Genomic DNA, 19502 nt, shown 5'->3' with positions numbered 1-19502 from the left:
TCCCCAATCCAAGCTCCAAAGGTGGGAATTATTCCTTTCCAAGCACAGCTCCCAAGAGCTTCATCCAATCCCTGAGCGGGTAACTGGGAGCTATAAATAGACCCAAGTCATTACTTAATCTCTCTGGTGTTTTTGAAAGATTGGAAAACAAAGAAGGGGCCCAGCTCTGACTGGTGTTCCGCTTGGGTTTGTTCTGTGAGGCTGCTCTGTGAGCAGACGTCAGTTTTCTGGAACCCCCGCTTGGAGCCCTGGGAAATGAACTCATGCCTTGGAGAGTCATCCAGGGACATGGCCTATTGTGTTCCTCTGGATCATCTTTGAGAGACGGACGCGTATCTTCCCTCCCTGAAGGATGCAGTGGGCCTTATTTCCCTGTTCGGTTGGACCCCTCATCTTTCTGACTTTTCCTTAGGCACACCTGCCTCCATTTCCCAGTTCCCTGCCCTGGTCCTGTGTTCTTGGTTGGTAGGCAACTGCTCTGGGCCAGAGCAAGGGTGAGGGGGCCGCTGGTACCCTCATCGCTGGTGTCCTTATTTTCTGCATGGCCTCTCAGAATGTCAGAGCTAGAAAGGGTCGCAGAGAGTAGCTGTCCAGGGCACTCTTCTGGTCTGTCTGTCCTAAGATGGTTGTCAGCTGGATGCAGGGACCTGTATTTCCCCCCTCTCCCTCCCCACCGGCTCTCAGCACAATGTCTTTGCCCTGAGCAGTTACTTAGTAAAAGTGGGCTGAATGGAACGAAAGTGACTGCACCCGCTCCCAGGGTGTCCCCATGCCTCCAGGCACATCCTGCCCACTCCTCGCTACCCTGCTCCAGTCCATCCTTCCCAGACTCACCTCCGGCCTCCCCCTTCTCGAGTGGAACAGCCACCCCCTCACCTGGGATCAAGGTCTGCAAGGTTGAGCTCTGCACCGTCCTTCCAACCTTGTCCCGGAACCAACCCACCTCCAGAACCTTCTGCTCGTGCCCAGGAGCCTCCTCACTGGCATCTAGGCCTTTGTGTTTCGGAACCACAGAGCTAGAAGGGATCTTGAAACCGACGGGAGAAACAGGCCCCGGGAGGGGGCTGGTCTGCCTGCAGCCACACAGTGACCACACAGAGGTGAGACGAGCTTCCCTGCAGGAAGCATGTGATCTCCCCTGCAGCTCTGCTCTCTTAACTAAGAAATGGTGTCAGTGATGTCCAACCACCCAGCTTTGCAAAACAACTTGCTCAGGGTTGAGAGCGACTGGGGGAAAAACCTCAAACCAGAAGGATAGATTTTCACCACGTGAAAAGCAACTGAGAGCAGGAACTCCTCCTGGAACATTTGACTCTGACATGTGGGTCGGATCCAGACCCCTCAGCCCCCAAGCAGGGGAGGCCATTGGGGAGGGCGGGGCTCCCCAAGCGCCAACAATCCTTCCACCACAAGGAAAGGCTGTTTCAAATCATAGGATCCAAGAAATGATGAATCATAGTCACCAAATCTTAGAAATAGTGCATCTTAGACATGAAGCTTCTCAAAATTCCTCCTCCCTTGGCTTCCAGGCTGTCGGCTTTCCTGGTTCTCCTCCTGCTCCAGCAGCTGGACACAGCCCTCCAGTGCGGCTGGGGCTCAACCTGGCCTCGCGCCTCGTGTGCTCAGCCACTCTCCCTGTGCTGGTGCTTCTTCCTGCAGCTTCAAACCCTGCGGCTTCACCGATGCCCCTGCATCCCACGTATGCAATCAGCAAACACTCAGCACCTCTGCCGTGCAGTTGCTGTTCTAGGCTCCGGAATACAGTGGGGTGATTTTTAATTTTTTTTCTTTGCGGTACGTGGGCCTCTCACTGCCGTGGCCTCTCTCGTTGCGGAGCACAGGCTCCGGACGCGCAGGCTCAGCGGTCACAGCTCACGGGCCTAGCCGCTCCGCGGCATGTGGGATCTTCCCGGACCGGGGCATGAACCCACGTCCCCTGAATTGGCAGGCGGACTCTCAACCACTGAGCCACCAGGGAAGCCCACAGTGGGGTGATTTTTAACTGGCCCTCCCAGAGCATATTTTATTCCAGTGGGGGAGACAGAAAAAGAAATACAGAAATACACAGATAGGGTAGTGTCAGGTAGTAATCCAAGCTATGAGGAGAGGGGCTGACGGAGGCTGGGAGGCCCCTCTGAAGAGGTGACACGGCAGCGGTGTCAATGGAGGGAGGGAAGGGCCATCCAGGCAGAGGCAGCAAGGAAGACCAAGCTCCCAGATGGGACCCTAAGCACGTCTGGAGGCATGCACAGAGGCCAGCAGGCTGGAGTGAGGGGAGGGAGAGTTGGAGCAAAGGTCAGAGGCCAACCTGTGCATGGTGGAGGGATCATGACGGGCCTGTAGGCCATGGTGAGCACTGTGGATTTTGTCAACCTGTGACAGGTTGCGGGCAGGTTTTTAAAGGATCCCTCTGGCTGTTGTGCTGAGAACAGACTGTCGGGAAACAGAGAAAGCAGGTGACCATACAGGACCCTCGAGTGAGAGGCGATGGTGGCCTGTGCGATGGTGGGAGTGGCAGAGGGAGACAGAAGGGGCAAGGTTTAAGATATCATTTTGAAGGTAGAGCTGACAGAATTTGCTGACAAACTGGATGCAGGATATGAGACAATAAGAGAGGCATCAGACTAAGATGGGCAGGACTGAGGAAAGGACAGATCTATGGGGAAAATCCAGAGTTTAGCTTTGGATGTGCTAATTTCGAGATGCCTTTAGACAAGTGTATGTAAGAATCTGGAGTGCCGGTGAGAGGTTTCCACTGGAAACAAAATTCAGCAGCGTCCGTGTACAGAAGGTGTACAACGCCATGGTACTAGATGAAATCACCAGGCAAGTAAGTGTAGATACAACAGACCTTGCCTGGGTCTCTCTGGCTCTTGACCCTGTGGGTGAGAACCACACAACAGGAACAAAACTGCAGGTATTTTTGTGATCTTTGGTTCACCACACATCTCAAAGGATAAAAAGAACCCGGAGAATGGAGAAAATGGAGGGAGTGGTAGCTTGATTGCACTGAAGGCCCTCATTCGTGGATGCCTTTGCCTTGTCACATTGCCAACCCTTCCCACCCTGAGTCTGGGCTTGGCCACATGGCTTGCTTTGGCCAATAGGATGTTAGCAGACTTGACAAAAGCAGAGACTTGGAAAAATACTTGTATGTTTCTCTTTGCCTCTCTTGTTCTTCTACCTTCCTCGTAAGAACATGCTAGCTCTCTCCTGGAACCCTCTCACCACCATGAAATAAATACAGGCTGGTCTACGGGCAGATGAGGCACCACGTGGAGCCCAGCTGGATTATCTCAGCCAAGGTCACCCTGGAGTAGCTGTTCCCCAGTTGAGCAGCCAGCTGCCTGCAGACACATGAGCAAGCTCAGCTAAGCCCAGTCCGAGTCAGCAGAAACTTCCAGCTGACCCGTGGACTTATGGTTGTTGTCTTGAGGCACTAGGTCTTCCGATGGTTTGTCACACGGCAACAGCTAACTGATACAGAGGGTGAGGGCTTTTCAAGAGAAAGGGCAAGGGAGAGAGAGAGGTTGTATGCTGAGGACGAGAGGAGTGCTTCTCCCTAACTTTAAGCCAGGAGACCTTGGCGGTGTCCCCTAAGGTTTGAGGTATGTAGGGGCTGGTGCCTGACTCACGTCCAAAGGCCTTGGGAAAGGGCTGCATTTCCAGCAAGGATGTGTGTGTTTTTCACGGGCCAGTGCGGACCTTGCAGAAGGGACACTGCCTAAGAGGATCACCAGGGCGGGGGGCGGGGAGGTGTCCCCAGCAGAGGAGCTGACCAGAGGTCAGGCCTGAGGAGGGTACTGTGAGCAGCCAGATGGCGCAGGGAGCGCCTGAGTCAAGGGAATAACAGGTGTGAGACACCAGTGATAGGAGGGGCCCCAAAGAGCCCGCAAAAGCTCCGCTGAAGAAAAACAACCAGGGAGCAGCTACCCCGGCTCACCCCACTACCATAAAGGAGGACCTTTCTAGCTCACTCCCTCTCCCTCTTCACTGTGCCACCCCCGGGGCTAGCAACAGGGGAGTAGGTGCAGCAAGAAAGAGAGCAAAACCTGCTAGGACCTTCTTCCCATTCCAGCTTTCCACGTATGAATCAGATGCAAAAGGCTAGGACAGGATTCGCTTTAAACTGGATGAGTCTGGAGTTTTACTGTTAGACTGGACTGGATTTCTTATATCTGAAATTGGTGAGAAAATGGGAGGGAGCAGAGGAGCCCCAGAGCACGTTTACTGGGGCACCCTATTGAGCCCAATAAACTGTTCCCAATGTGGTGCTTCCCCGAGCTCTGTCCCAGCCCTGCTGTCCTCACCCACACTGTCCCGGGAGACCCCTCTGCCGTCAGGGCCTCCCTAACACCTCTACCTGCTGCTCTCCCAACCTCCATCTCCCGCTCAGACTTCCCCACAGGATTCAGATCCACCAGCCAACCGTCAGCTGACGCCTCCCTCAGGAGGTCCGCACCTGCTCCAGCACTGTCCTCTGGCCCTGTGACCACGCTGCTGTCCACTCAGGTGCTCAGGCCAGAGACCTTCATGCCCTTTCAATCAGACTCCCACCGCCTCCACCCTTCCCTCCTTCTCACCGTCTCTTGCAGACTGATTTTACCTCCTGAGCAGCCTTCAGTCTTCCCTCTTCCACCAGGCCCATGGCTGCCAGCCTGGCCCAGTCCCTGCCTCTGTCTTCCCCGCCTGCCATGCGCCCCACCTCCAGTCCACCAGCACTCTGGCGGACAGAGGGAGCCTTCTGAGTTGGAACATGCTACTCCCAGGTTTAAAACCCATTTCCGGGGGCCTTTAGGATAAAATGCAACTTGGGGCCTGATTCCCAATGCTCTTCATGGTCTGGCCCCAACCGACTTCTCCAGCAATGACTGTCCACTCCCCGCTCACATCTCAAGCTCCAGTCACACTGAATGGGCCATAACTTCTCCCCATAATACTACCTCCCAGCTCAGGACCTTTGCACAGCTGTTGCCTTCTTCGGGAATGCCCTTCCTGTGTCCCCTGTGCCCTCCCACTCATCCCATCTTGATGGGCGTGGACAGTTCAGTGTGAGCCCAGCCGGAGGCACGGGGGCTGAGGGGGCAGAGAGTGGCCTCTGTGACTGCCCCCTTGTTACCATTAGTGATCAAGGGCAGACCCTGAGCACCTCATCCCCACACCCTCTTCTGCCCCCTGGGTGACATGCGGGGCTGGGCCTGTGAGGTCAGCACCCGCAGCCCAGGCATGGCGTTCCCAAGCAGGGTGCCGGCGGCAGGAGTTACCGAATGAGGTCCAGCAGGGGGTCTGCTGAGCTCATGATGGGCTTCCCACTATGCTCCGTCGTCTCCTTCTGGGCCGCGCTGCCCGGGTGGATGATGGACACCATGACGATGCCCACGATGACTGCCATGAATGTGGTCCACAGGTAGTACGCTACAGTGAGGATGCCCAGGCGGCTGGAGGTCTTGGCATCCAGGGAGGCGAGGCCGGACATCAAGCTGGGAGAGTGATAGGGGTCAGCGTCTGTGGGTAGGCAGGCCAGGCACTCAGGTGTGTGCACTCTCGCCCCCTCCTGGCTCTGCCTAGCACCCTCACAGCATTCCAGGGAATGTGCAGGCATGGGGATCCCCCCCCAATCCAGTCCCCGAGGCTCCATCCAGCCCGTCTGTTCTCTGCTCTGCTCTCTCCTCCTTGCCCGGCGTCATCAGCTGAGCCCGTTCACACCTCTAGACCTTTCCATATTTGGTGTCCTCTTAGTACCTCCTTCCACTTGCCCAAATCCTACCCAGCAGGTAAGACCAAGCTCAGTGCCTCCTCTTGGGTGAAATCTTTTAGGAGCCCATTCTGGGGGTCCCACAGCTCCTGGCCTCCTCTGTCATGACCCTGGTTGTCACTGTCACTGTCTGTCTCTCTCATCAGACTGAGGACATGTGAGAAGAGGAGCAGATCTGACTTCTCCGTGGGCCCCTCGTGCCCAGCATGAGCTCTCTGTCCTGCCACCAAGCAGGTGGTTACTGCAGGCTTTTGAATGAACTAATGAGGGAGAGTGAAGGAGCGAGTGAGTTAGAGCCCTGGGCTGGGACTTGGTGACCTGGGTCCTAGTCCCAGTTCTGCCCATTGGCTATGTGACCCAGGCAAGCAAGTCACTCCTCCATCTTTAGGCCTCAGGATCTGCATCTAAAAAATGGGGCCATGGTTAGATTTTTCCTTGAGAGGTGCCACCCTGTGGCCGTCTTGGGTTAGTGCCCCGGCCCAGACTCTCCTCTCGCGAGACTGTATGGAGAGGCTTGTGGGTCTCTCTCCTCTTGGCTCCTCCCCACTCCCCGCCTGCCCTGACCCTGGCTCTCTGCCCACCACAGCAAGTCAGCCCTGGAGCTATTTTTCTCATGACTGTTTGGCTGGGGATGGGGGATGGTGGCAGGTGGGGAGCGAGAGATTAGCTAAGGAGATGCTTGCACTTTGCTGCCAAAAGGATTTTTCCCCAAAGCCTTTTCATTCTTTCAGATAAAGGAAGTATTTGTCTGGTTTTAATCATGTAAACAAGAGCAGATAATCTCTCCCCATCCACCTCCTCTTATCATTAGGCTACATCTAGCATCAGGGCTGAGCACAGAAAGCCTCTCCTGCACCCCACGGTAACCGCTGCCTGTGAGCACCCTGCTCTTCCCTGCTTGCTGTAGCAAAGCCTCACTCCCCTTTTAAAATGCAGTTAAAGGGGTCCTTCCTCCAGGAAGCCTTCCCTGACCATCAGGCAGGGGTAAGGCCCCTTCTCTGGGCTCCCATGGCCCCTGTGCTGCCCTCTGTCCCAGCCCCACCTCATTGAACTGTTGACTATTTACTGGAAGCACCACCAGGGCTGGGCCTGGGTCTGATTCAATGCTGCGTCCACAGAGCCAGAACCAAACTACACTGCTGGAGTGTAGTTTGCTGAATGAAGGAGTGAATGAATGAATGAATGAGTCAATGTTTACAACCTCCATTCATGCCTGTCTGCCAGGACACCATATGTTAGTGATGGGCTTAGGGTGGGTCTTAGATATAAATCCTGAAGGGCTCATAATGAGATTGTGTGGCCAGCAGAAATGGGGGCCACCCTGCAACGTCATCCATGAGAGAGATCATCCCCAGACAAGGGCCAGCACCTCGGCCCAGGGCCAAACAGGCCTCTGACCATAACAGAATTTCCTCACAGCCAAGTCCAACTACTTCAGGCCACAGGGAAGCCATGGCCCTGAGAAGAGGCCCTGCTCGAGGTCACACAGGACATTAGTGGCCAGCTGGACCGGAACTCATTCCCCAGCTCCAGGCCTGTCCTCCTTCACCCATGTAGATATTCGATCCTTTAGCACGTGCCCACTCTGTGCCATGCCCTGTGCCCACAGAAAGAAATCAGAAATCAGTCCCTGACCTCAAGTAACTCCTGGTCTGGCTGCTGTGGGGGGTGGGAAGAAGATGGACATGGACACTCGAGACAGAACTGGACTCAGGTAACCAGGGGTCAAGGTGTTTGCATCAATACCACAAGGGATGGGACAAGGACGTGCTATCTTTATTCAGAGGAGTGAGGGATCACTTGTAGCTAGGAGGATCAGGAAATGCTACGTGGAGGAAGGGGCACTGGAAGATGAGGCAGATTTGGAGACGGAGCAGACGTGCCAGGCAGTGGGACACCAGAAGATGACAGGGAGGCTGGAAAGTGTGGGGACACTGTGGTGTTTAATGTGGTCAGAGCTCAGGCCATATGTGAGGTAGAGTGAGATATGGGGCAGAAAAGATGGACTGAGCTCAGGAGTAGGAGTGGCCTTGAGCGCCAGGCCAAGGGGCACACAGGGGAGAATGGGGTAACACACAACACATCTAGCAGAATTTGCTGGATGTCTGAGAAGGGAGAACTAAGAAGTCCTTAGATCTGAGAATATCAAAGTAAACAAAGTATATAGGGAGGGTCACTGAAGTGTATTTGTAAAGCAAAAAGCTGGGACCAACTTCAATCCAAGGCAGGTTAGATTAAAAGTTACAGCATAGCCATGCAGCGGGCTTCGAAGCAGCCATCAGAAGTGATGGTGTCATTGGAAAGATGTTCCTATTTTATGTCAAGTGGAGAAAGCAGAGTACAAGATAGTTTGCAGGGTGCCCTGGAGCTCCTGTGACACAGACCCCTCTCGAGGTTTGTGGTCCAGATAAACATAGACATGCTTGAGGGATTGTGCAGGAGAGGGGTGCAGATGAAAATCAGATCTCAGAAAGGGGCAAAGGGCTCCTCAGAAGGCCACTCTGAGGAAGAAGAGGTCTAACATGGGGGTGGTGCAGCTCAGGGATAGAGCGGATGTGGTAAGGAAGGGAGTGCAGGTTCTAGATATAGCAGGAGTGGACCCCGGACACAGGGGCTCTGGAAGGGAGAGGGCTGATGAATAAAATGGAAAGAATTCCATCACCTGGGACACGAGCAGTTCCGCTGTGGAACGTCTGTCCCGCCCGCAGAATGGAAAGGGTTTTTCTACTGGCTGAAGAGAAAGGAGAGCAGCCGAGGTGGGAGCAGTTGGGGAGGAACTGCTTGACAGTATGACAGAGCAGACCCTCCCCTCCCCAGGCTGGTGCCGCCAGTGCCAGGGTGACCGCAGGTGATGGCAGAGGCCGAGCAGAACGGGAGCTAAGTGCGGGGCGGGCCTGGATTCCGCGTGAGATGGTGGCCACTCCCGGAACTCACAGTCACAGGAAAGGATGTTCAAGTGACTTCCTTGACAGCCTGCCATTTGGCTGGAGGGGGCTCCTCGAGGTCTAGACTTCTGGGCCAAGCTGTTAAAGTGACCTTTCTGAGAACCTACAAGCCGGGGTGGCGGGCCCTGCAGGGAGCGTTAGGTCACATGGACATGCACAGGGGAAAAACTAAAGTTTAACAGTAGCTGTCTTTGGGTGGTAGGATAATGGGCAAGTTTTGTTTTGTTTTTAATGTTTTTCCACATTCTCTATTATTTCGAGAATAAGCATGTCTTGCTTGTATGATGAAAAACACAACCCCTCAAGGGCCAGCAGCCACAGAAACCGTAATTCATCTGGAGCTTAACTGTCCCCAAACACCTGAACATCCACCTCATTCGATCCTTAACGTTCTGTCAGCGATGATAATGTGAGCCACTGTAGTGTTAAATTTTCTAGTAGTCACAGTAAAAAAAAAAGAAAAAAGTCAAAAGAAACAGGTGAAGTTCATTTTTGGTAAAATTAACTTTAATAACACTTTATTTAACCCAGTTTACCCAAATTATTATCATTTCACTGTGTAATCAACATAAAAATGCTTAGAAAAACGGCTTCTGGTTTAAAATTTTAATTTAATTAAAAACAAAAAGTTCAGTTGCTCCATTGCACTAGCCACATTTCAAGGGTTCAGTAGTCACTTATGACTAGCGACTGCCTTCTTGGATTGTGCAGTTTGAGTTACAGATAAGGAAAATAAAGCTCAGGGGGGTGGAGCTAATTGGCCAAGCTGCCTAGTTGTGAAGTTAAGACTGGAACAGGGATTCAGCCCTGTGGGGTTTCCCTTCTCCCACAGTGACTCTCCGTGGTACGACCTGGTTTAACTCCTGTGCAAGAAAAGGCCTTCCGGTTTTGGCTAACCATGATTTTAATGCGATTCAGCCCATGTAATGCCTATTTAGTTCAACGCTCGGAGTTCATGACCTGCCCCATGGCTACAGCCCTCAGATTTGTGGTGGTGAGCTCCCCATCTTTGGAGGTATCCAGATGGAGGCTGGGTGGCCACCTGTTGGAAGGCTAGATCAAGGCTTCCAGGCTGAGTGGGAGATTCCATGAGGATGACTTCAAATGCTCCTTCAGGCTCTGTGATTTACGGTGAGGGGAGAATAGGTAACCTTGCCTCTGCGACTCCCACGATGGCCGGGTGCTCCTGGGAGTCCCCCACATCCTCGAGGGCCCTGGCACAGCGCCTCAGGAAGCCCAGAAGTCTGGGACTCCCTCCGAAGCCATCTGGCCACCCCCCCCGCCCCGCCCCCAGGGCCCGGGATTATGGTTCAAGAGCTTGATGTGACTGGGGAGCCGGCTGGTTCCTGGGCCCAGCCTGTTTCCATCTGGTAACCCCTCCACTTGCAGGGGGCGGGAAATGGAGGGAGAAAAAGGCCACTACTGACCCTCACCTGTTCTCACGCCAACCCCTGAGGTGGGTAAGGTGACCCCATATAACACCGGGAGGCGCCCAGCGCCGCCTGCACGCTTCACTGCGGAGGGCGGACAGGCTGCTGAGGCTGCTGGGGGCCCCTCGCTGTTTGAAGTCCTTGGTGGCTCCCCTTCGCCCTCAGGAGCTGTCCACGCTCCTCCAAGGCCTTGGGTCACTCTCCTCCTCCTCACTGGCACCTCTCCAGCCACCCCGTTCTCCCTGCTGCTCCTTGCACCATCTTTGTGCTGGTCGTTCCTTTAGCCTGGTACTCTCCACCCACACCCCCCAAGCCCTCACACACCTGCCCAGCCCAACCAATTTCCACTTGCCCTTTCCAAGGTCAGCTCAGACATCCTTCCTCTGAAGTCTTCCCTGATACGGCGATCTCACCTACCTCCCCAGGGCGCCCTGTGCTTCGCAGTTTCTTACACGGCACTGCGCCGGCATGCTCAGCCCTGAACCCCCACGGCGCGGCCCAGCTCTGGTGCAGGGCAGGCTGGCGGGAACACGTGCTGAGCGAAGCAGGGAACACGGAAGGAACCCGGTCGCCTTGCCCCTGTCCTCCCTGGTTTACTTTCCCATCCTCTCCTGCTGCTGCTACCCATCTCTCTAGTCTCCACTCAGGTACTTCCTCCCTCTGAGGGCCTCCTGAGCCCGCTGACTAGGCCAGGCAGCTCCCGGATGCTCCTGCACGCAGCCCTCACTAGCTGGGAGCCTCGGGCAAGTTCCTCAGCCTCTGTGCACCTCAGTTTCCACTGGAGGACAGAATGGGGATAATGATGGTTTATTGTGAGCATTGATCTAGGTTTAGAATAGCGCCTGGTACATAGCAAGTATTCAATATATTCCAATAATTAGCACTCTTCTGTGATGGCATCGTCTGTTCTGTGACTACCTGCCCCAGCAGACTGTGAGTTCCTCCAGGGAAAGGCTGAATCTGGCTCAGTTCTAGGCCCTCAGGGCCCAGGGCCTGGCCTGGCCTGGGTGCAGGTTTGCTGGTGTGTATGTGTGATGTTAAGCCAGGGTGGAACTCTAGACTAGTTGTGAAAAGGGGTGACTTCCGAGCTCTGATGACCACGAGCGACCACTGTGGGTTCCCGGAGGAAAAGTCACCTGGACCAGCCTTGGGCCCCTTGCCAGGTTTAGAGAAAGGCCCCTGGCACTGTGTGTCCGTGTGACATCAAGCAGTTGACACCGGGTCCTCTGAGAACTTCGGGGAATGATTACCACAGGCAGTCCCCTCTTCTGAGTACTGAGAACCTGAGAGGGTCTCTGGAGGTGTACTTCGGGGCTCTCCCTTCAGCCCTCTCCTTCCTGGTTGTTTTTATCAATGCCTTGGCCAAGGGCACTGACAGCATGTGGATCAGATTTGTAGAGGTTGGGAAGCTGGGAGGAATAGCTAATGTGTTGGATGAGGGAACCAAGCAGACCTCAGGCCAGTTCTGACTGACACGATGAAGAAGAGCACGGACACATGCAGAGCCATGCTTGGCTTCAACAGCTCGGAGAGCACAAGCTCTGGGGTGGAGGGGGGCCTGAGCCGCAGTGGCAGCACGTGGGAGGGGGACTTTGGGGGTTTGTTTGCTGTCAGCTTGGTGAGTCACTGGGGAATAAGGGTGCCAAAGGGGTGGGGGGCCCTCAGCCTGTGGGGCTAGAAGCCCGGAGGGCTTGCTGAGGAGGCCATGGACCTGCCCTGATGTTAAGACCCTCCTGGGAAAGGGACAGGGGAGGGAGGTGTGTGTCCCATAGAGGGCAGCTGGGGTAGGTGGCAGGGGACAGTGAGCACAGCAGAGCAGACCCCGGGAACACTGGGATGGATGCGGAAAGCCACAGGGAAGCAGATCTCAGCTCAGCACCAGGAATAACTTTCTAGCAAACAGAGCTGTCCCGTCCTGGAAGGGACCACCTTGAGAAGTAGTGAACTCCCAGTCACTGGAGGTGTGCAAGCAACTTGCTAAAGTCACACAGTAAGTAGATTTGAACCTTGGTCTACTAGCGTGACAACATCCATAGTCATGACATCCTGCACTAGGAAGTTAAAGGCAGGAAGGAACCATATCCTTGGGCTGTGGCTTCATGTGACCTAGTCAGGGAGGCTCTCCCAAACTGGTCCCTGGGTGCAGCTGCAGGCAGTCCACCCGACAGGCAAGTGGATGGAGGCATCTGGGGGTCCATAGGAGTCTCGTCAGCCCTTCCAAATATTAAGGTCTTTTTCCTTCCCCTGAGCAAATGACAGGCCCAGCAGTTGACAGCAAGTGCTACGTTAGCACCGAATTATGCTTCCCGGCTGTCCCTGCCACAGCCCCACCCTCAAGCCCACTCCTTCTAAGACCTGAGGCAGGAGGCCAGACTCCCACTTGGCTAAGGTCTGGATCATCTGGTCCCAGCACTCCCTCCCAAGGGCAGAAATTCCTCTACCACTTCTGATTGCACGCCTCAGAGGACAGAGAACTCAGTACCTCCACTGTGGGCTAGTTATGCTTATTAGTATGAAATCTGCCTCCAGGAAAGAGAATTTCCACACTGGGCCCAGCCCTGCCCTCTGGAGCCACACAGACCAAACCTCTTTGGTTCCACTTTAGATTCCACGGGATGGAGGCAGGTAGGAAGGTGGGGAGGGAGTGCAGGGCTCAGGGGGTGGGAGAGGGAGGAGGTGGCACAGAGACAGGCATGGGCCTGGGGGGGCACTGCCACCCTGGCACCCCCAACTGCCTTCTGCAGGTCTCTCCTTCCCAGACCCCTGGGCATGGGGAGGGGATCGATTGGGAACTCAAAAATAACAAGCTTGGGGCTTCCCTGGTGGCGCAGTGGTTGAGAATCTGACTGCCAATGCAGGGGACACGGGTTCGAGCCCTGGTCCGGGAAGATCCCACATGCCACGGAGCAACTGGGCCCATGAGCCACAACTACTGAGCCTGCACGTCTGGAGCCTGTGCTCCGCAACAAGAGAGGCTGCGACAGTGAGAGGCTCACGCACCACGATGGAGAGTGGCCCCCCGCTCGCCGCAACTAGAGAAAGCCCTTGCACAGAAACGAAGACCCAACACAGCAAAAATACATAAATTAATTAACAAACTCCTACCCCCAGCATCTAAAAAATAATAATAATAAAATAACAAGCTTGAACTCAGTCAAAAGCAAAAGCTGGAGCAGCCGCAGCTGCAGTCCTCCGAGAGCTCACTTCTGACCATCGACCAGTCTCAACCCCTTTCCACTGGAAAGGCTGCGTTCCTGAGTGTAATAAGGGTCGATCCAGTTCCCAATCCACGTGAGCGGAACCCCTGCCCCTTTCTTTCCCACAAGGCAAAGAATGGCAGGTGGGAGGGAAACAGTGTTCCCACGGGTGACCGTTACTCTGCTCTACGGTCGCAGACTTGCTAGGAATGACTTCCCTGGGCTGCCCATCACTGGTTTTTACGACCAGTGCCACTACGCCATGGTTAGGAGCCCTGCTCCAGCGGGAGGGAAAGACCCCACCCAGAGGGAACACAGGTCCCCTGCCTCCCTTCCCTCCTGCATCAGGGCTGCTGGTGTCTACTCCCCAAAGGCCCTGGCTGGGCCTGCCTGCCCCAGGCACTCAAACGAGACCCTCTCCGTGCAGTGTCTCCACAGAGAAGAGTAGCAGCTTTTTCAAAACCTCACCCACCTCCCCAGGCTCAGAGAGGTCCCCAGCACGCCCCATGTTGAACACTTGCTCTGTGTGTTATGCGGTCCCAAAAACGAAGAAGGTGGGTGGAGAGACCTGCAGTCTGGACGACACGAAACCCTGGGTCATGGCTGGGATTGAGAGAGGCTGGAAGCAGGGTCTAGCCTGGCCTGGGAATCAGGCTAGGTTTCCCAGGGGTGGGGGCTGCTGAATGGATCCTTGAAGGATGAACAGGAATTCTCTAACTGGAAGGGGGAAAGAGCACGGGAGTCTGTGATGGGTGATAAAATCTGGGAGTTTTTCAGAGTCACCAGGCTGACGGTCTGATCCCACCCGCAGCCCACAGCTGGGCCATGTTTCCCCTCCTGATGAGTAAGGCGATCAGGTGACTGGGCAAGAGGGCCAAAGAGCGATCCCAGGGCTCCCATCAGAGAGGTCAGCAGAGCTCTGCTAAGAACAGTTGCCCCTGGCTTGCAGAGGCCGTGGCTGCCCATTCCTCCTGCCCTCTCCCACTCACTGTCCATCCTGGGACGCCCCCGGCACACTGGCTCCCAAACCAGACTCCGACGGCTGCTTGGCCCAGGACCATCTACAGTAAGCTAGAACGTGGGTGTTTGGGAGTTTTCTGCCAAACTAGAGTTCCTCAGGAAGGGGGAGAAGGGAGTGTTGGGTTTCTTTGGCCAAACGTGACTTCCTGATTCTAAGAAAAATCAGTTTAAAATTCTTACAATAGAAAGAAAAGCAATACATACACATGCACACACATACACACACAACATACCCACATGTAAAGACCCACACCACACATTCACATACTAACCCACACACGCCCTTGGATTTCTCTGCCGCGATGTAGAGCTTACAAAACATTCTGCCATGTTCAGCATCAGTGAATCACAAACACATGGATTCAGTTTTCCTTGAATGATGCCTGGTTTAAGAAATTGAAGAACGAGGGGAGAGGAGGGTTTGGCAAAAAGCAAGTGGAGACTTGGAGGCCCCAGCTGGATTCAGATGCTGGTTCGACCCACCCCTGGTTCCTTGTATTGCTCTTGCCTGGAGATGTGTGAAAACAAGGTTCAGTTGACTTCCCAACGTTAGAAGCAAACTCCAGCCTCAGTGGGGACAAAACGCCCCCCGGCCCCAACACACGCAGCACCTGCTGGGAATTTCTCTGTAAATCTGCAGATGGCGTTGTGTCCATTCTATGGCCGAGGTGAAGAGTGTGGTAAATAACAGAGGCTGAGGTACATCTAGAATCCTGGGGCATAGTGATGCCCCAGCAGGGTATCCAGCAGCATCCTGAGTGTCTAGTAAAAGGAAAAGGGCTTTGCAAACTCTGCTCCAGCCTCTGAGTGGAACAGTCATATGTGATCACAAAGATGAGGGTGTGGCATGGGCATTTTTATATCATGTTGAATGAAAAAAAGAAAAAAGCAGATAGACATACTTTTGCAGAAGTAACAGTAAGGTTTCCTCCAAGAACTTAAAAGAACAGAAAGTTGCCAGTATTCTTTGGGTTAAACCATAAATTAAAAGCAAAAGGGATCAGAGTAGCAACAAGTGGTGTTACAGGGAGAAAATGGGAAAGGAAGGCTCCAAAGGCTTGACTTTCTAATGAAAGAAGGTGTAATTAGCATGGAATCAGTCAGCAGTGGAGCAGAGAGAAGAGAGTGGAGAGTGGCAAAGTACTCAGCACCGTTCAAGTACCACCCATGGGAGAGGGGGCCCTAGTTCAAGGACATGACAATGCCGTGGCGGGTCCTAGTCATCAGACTACTAGTTCCTATGCCAACGTAAACACGAGGCAGAGTTTTCTAGATTTTGTCTGAGGCTTTTGTGTTCAAAGGTAGAGACAGCAAGTCTCCTTACAGTTGATTTTGTTTTTAGAAGAATTTTTCAAATGGCGAATGCAAGGCAAGAAGGCGCACGTTGTCCAGGGGAAGGGAGAGATTTGCGGTTTGATGGAAGTACCCCTCCTTGAGACCTTAAGATCTGTAGAGTGATGGAAAGGGGCACCGATTTGCCTGAGAGGCTCAGGAGCCTTCCGAGAAAAAAGAGACTAAGACCCCCAACCCCTGCTCCTTGCAATTTGAAGTTAGAATCAGGGTATACTAGAGTGCCCATGATCAAGGTCTGTCAGCACTAAAGGTCTCCAGGGCTAACCCACCAGGATGGAAAATGGACTCAGGGATCAACCCCAGGGAGCTAAGCTCAGGACATGACTGAGGTTGCTTTGAGGAACAACAATTGAGCTCTTTGGTATGATCTAGGGGCCAGAGCAGAGCATCCCTGTGGCTTGAGCAGGGACATGTTACTGCAAGGGGCCATGTTCAGGCTTGAACCAAACCATGCAAGACCTGTGTTCAACAGTGACACCATATGGAAGGAACCAGAGCAACAGGGTTAGTGGCGAGATCAGATGTTCCAGTTCTCTCTTTACCTACTTACAAGCTGACCTTGGCCAATGGATGCAGGCCTCAAGAGGAAGACACTGGGCTTCCTCTTGAAGAGGAAGAAGGAGGAGGAGAAGTAGGACCATATTTGGCACATTCAGTTCTCAAGTCAGTATATAAAGCAAAAACCACTCATACTTAAACTTGCCCTTGAAGATCCCTTAAGTTGTTCGTTAAGTTCAGGAGGTATATAATTTCATTCAAGACAGGTTTCCTCCCAGTTTTGGAATGGGTTGCTGTTTCTTAAGGTGAACACCAGCTGAAGCAGTCAGCATACACTTAGCGGCCATGATGTAAAAAGGACACAAAACCACCCTCTCTTCATGGCCTAGAATCACAATAACGATGTGGGGAGATGCTCACTCTGAAAGGCACTTGGGAACTGAGACTGCCTTAGAGTGAGGGAGACCCAGCTCTCCCACGGTACACTCACCCCGGACACAGCTCTTCAAGTGGGGGAAGCCACTTGTCTCCTTTAAATGATCTTCTCTCTTTTTCATAGCATATGTAATTGAATTCACTAAATTTAAATGCACATACAATGGAACTCCACCACCTGCGGCCCCAGAAACTAACTGAAAATGGCAAACCTGGACTCATACTGGTTGTACTATTAAATAATTAAATTGTCCTGCCAGCAGACAGATTTAACCAGCGGGGTCCCCAAGTGATGAGCCTATAGGGGGAAATGCTCTGGCCAGAGGCTGTGTGCATCCGTCCTCCTTGGCAACTGTATTTATCTCTGTGGATGAATCAATTGGCGTTTGGTTTATTTGGTTGCCTCTTGTCAGCATCAGAGGACAGCCCTGACCAGCTCAGGGACTCGGATGAGGTTGAGCTTCTGAACCAGTCAGCCAAGGACCACACCCTGGGCCTAGTGAATTCACTACTAAGAATGACAAGAACAAACATTTACAGGAAGAATAGTGGCAGAATTAGGGTTGTGGAATGATGGGATTTTTTGTTGTTGTTATCCACAGGTTTGTAATTTGCTTATATAACTTTTTTAAGTACCCACCTTTTTAAAAAGACAACTCCTACTCATCCTCCAGGGGTCATTTCAAATGAAGGTCATAAAACTTCCCTGAATTCTGCCTCAACTTTCCTTCCACTGCTCTTTTTTTTTTTTTTTTTTGCGGTACGCGGCCCTCTCACTGTTGTGGCCTCTCCCATTGTGGAGCACAGGCTCCGGACGCACAGGCTCACCAGCCATGGCTCACGGGCCCAGCCGCTCCGCGGCATGTGGGATCTTCCCATACCGGGGCACGAACCCATGTCCCCTGCATCAGCAGGTGGATTCCCAACCACTGCGCCACCAGGGAAGCCCTCCACTGCTCTTTATTTATGTAATAAGCAGCTCTTAGTCACTTACTATGTACCAGACCCTTGACGTCCCTGAGAAAGCGGTGAATTCAAATTCTTCAGGATTCTTTTTATGGTAAGGGGCTTCAGAAGAAATTCCTTGATGAGCCACTTGGACCAGAAGTTGAGCAACACGTTCACCTAACCCCACTCCAGGAACAGGGCATGAGCGGAGGTGACTTATAAAGACAAGGAAGGCACTATTTTTGGCTGGTCTTGGAAGAAGGGTAGAGAGAAGGAAGGTGTGGAGAGAGAAAAGAGGTGGGCACACCCTAAGGTGACCCCCAGTGATCCATGCCCTTCTGTAATCCCCCTCCCTGTGTGGGTGAGATCTGTGACTTGCTTCTAATAGAATATGGCAAAGGTGATGGATATTACTCCCATGATTATGTTATATAAGACTTTGCCTTAGAAGACTGGAGAGAGACGATCCTCCTCCTGGCCTTGACAAAGCAAAGAGCCATGTTGGGAGCTGCCTTTGGAGATGGTCAGAAGGCAGGGTACTACAGGTAGGACCCGAGGGTGGACTCCAGTTGATAGCCTTTAACAAGGAAATAATTTCTGCCAAGAACCTGAATGGGCTTGGAAGTGGATTCTTCCCTGGCTGAGCCTTCAGGTAAGAACACAGCGCAGATGACACTTTGATTGCAGCCTTGTGAGACTCTGAGCAGAGGATCCAACTAAGCCATGCCTGGGCTTCTGACCCATGGAAATTGGTAGATAGTAAATGGTGTTAAGTCACTAAGTCTGTGGTAATTTGTTACACAGCAATAGATAGCTAATATACAGACAGAGAAAGAAAGAGCCAAGAGACGGCTGAAGGGCTTACACTTCTAGATGTGATCCTCACCTGTGATCTTGCTCCCAACTGTTGGTGAAGTTGCAAAATTTAGGAACTGCTTGAAGCAAGGGAAATATACTTGAACGGGAAACTGGCAAAGGCTGTGCCTCATGACTGCTTGTAGGAATGTGAGGGCAGAGAAAATCAAGAGGCAGTAAGAACTAGGAATTCATGGAAAATGAGGAGGCTTTGATGATCATGGCATGGGGAATGGTTCTGGGCAAGGTGACAATGTGCAGTATGGAGAGGTGTGGTCCATGCCCCTGCAAAGGCCGCTGTGAACACAGATGTGCAGGACTCAGATGGAGGAGTGCTACATGCACTGTACCTGTATCAATGTTGAGGGAGCACCCAAGCATACCTGAGTCAAGGGAGACTTTCTAGAGGAGGTGACAAGCTGCAGGTGCTAAAGGAGCATGAGGAAGGAAGAGGTCACCCCAAGGGGCTGCCTGCTGAGAGAAGGAACACAGGTAGAGGTTTTCATGAAACATCTCATCTGGGCCTTGGAGAAGACTGGTGATGTATCAGGAGCTATGCTGGGTGCTTCAAGTGCATTATCTTATTTCATTCTCCGAATAACCCTGCGAGGGACGGAGGTGTTCTTCCCATTTTACAGGCAAGGTCACTGAGGCTCAGATGCTAAGAGACTTGGTCAAGTTCACACATCTGGTGAGTGACTCGAGACCCTGTTCTTCCCCTGGAACCTCTGCTGCCTGCTCACTCCCTTCATTGTGCCTTACAAAGCCACGACTGGCCAAGGATAGGTGGCCCTCCGCTGGACTGCGTGTGCCTGTCTGAGGAGGCGGTCAGGCTGGGGGCTGGTTTGGAGTGGATTCTAGAGAAAGAGGCCCGCGAGCTGGAAGATGTCAGATTGTGGGAAGAATGACTGAGTTGGGCTCTAACCCAGGCCACAAGCCCCACCTCCCTCCCCCTGGGGCTCCGTTCTCTGGAAAAAAGTGTCTCTGTGGCTGTCTCTCTGCCGATGGTGAGACCCTCCAAGGCAGGCACAGGTCTTCTCTCCCCTCGCATCAACCCCACCATTAC

The 19502-nt window shown here is 53.2% G+C and overlaps 1 protein-coding gene across 1 annotated transcript in view; it reads right to left on the bottom strand.

Moving 5' to 3' along the window:
- SLC1A7 (solute carrier family 1 member 7) overlaps positions 1 to 19502 on the bottom strand; it is a 46717-nt gene that overhangs the window by 15338 nt on the left and 11877 nt on the right. Inside the window, exon 3 of the mRNA XM_022575713.3 lies at positions 5265 to 5480. Coding sequence (XP_022431421.1) covers positions 5265 to 5480 — 216 coding nt within the window. The remainder of the gene's footprint in view (positions 1 to 5264; positions 5481 to 19502) is intronic.

The sequence above is a fragment of the Delphinapterus leucas genome, chromosome 1 (genome assembly GCF_059928025.1).
Source record: "Delphinapterus leucas isolate spDelLeu-1000000601 "Yukka" chromosome 1, BTC_Dleu_Yukka2, whole genome shotgun sequence".
In the NCBI taxonomy this organism is placed as follows: Eukaryota; Metazoa; Chordata; class Mammalia; order Artiodactyla; family Monodontidae; genus Delphinapterus; species Delphinapterus leucas.
The sequence above is the reverse complement of the archived record's forward strand: the minus strand, read 5'-3'. Positions and strand labels throughout refer to the sequence as shown.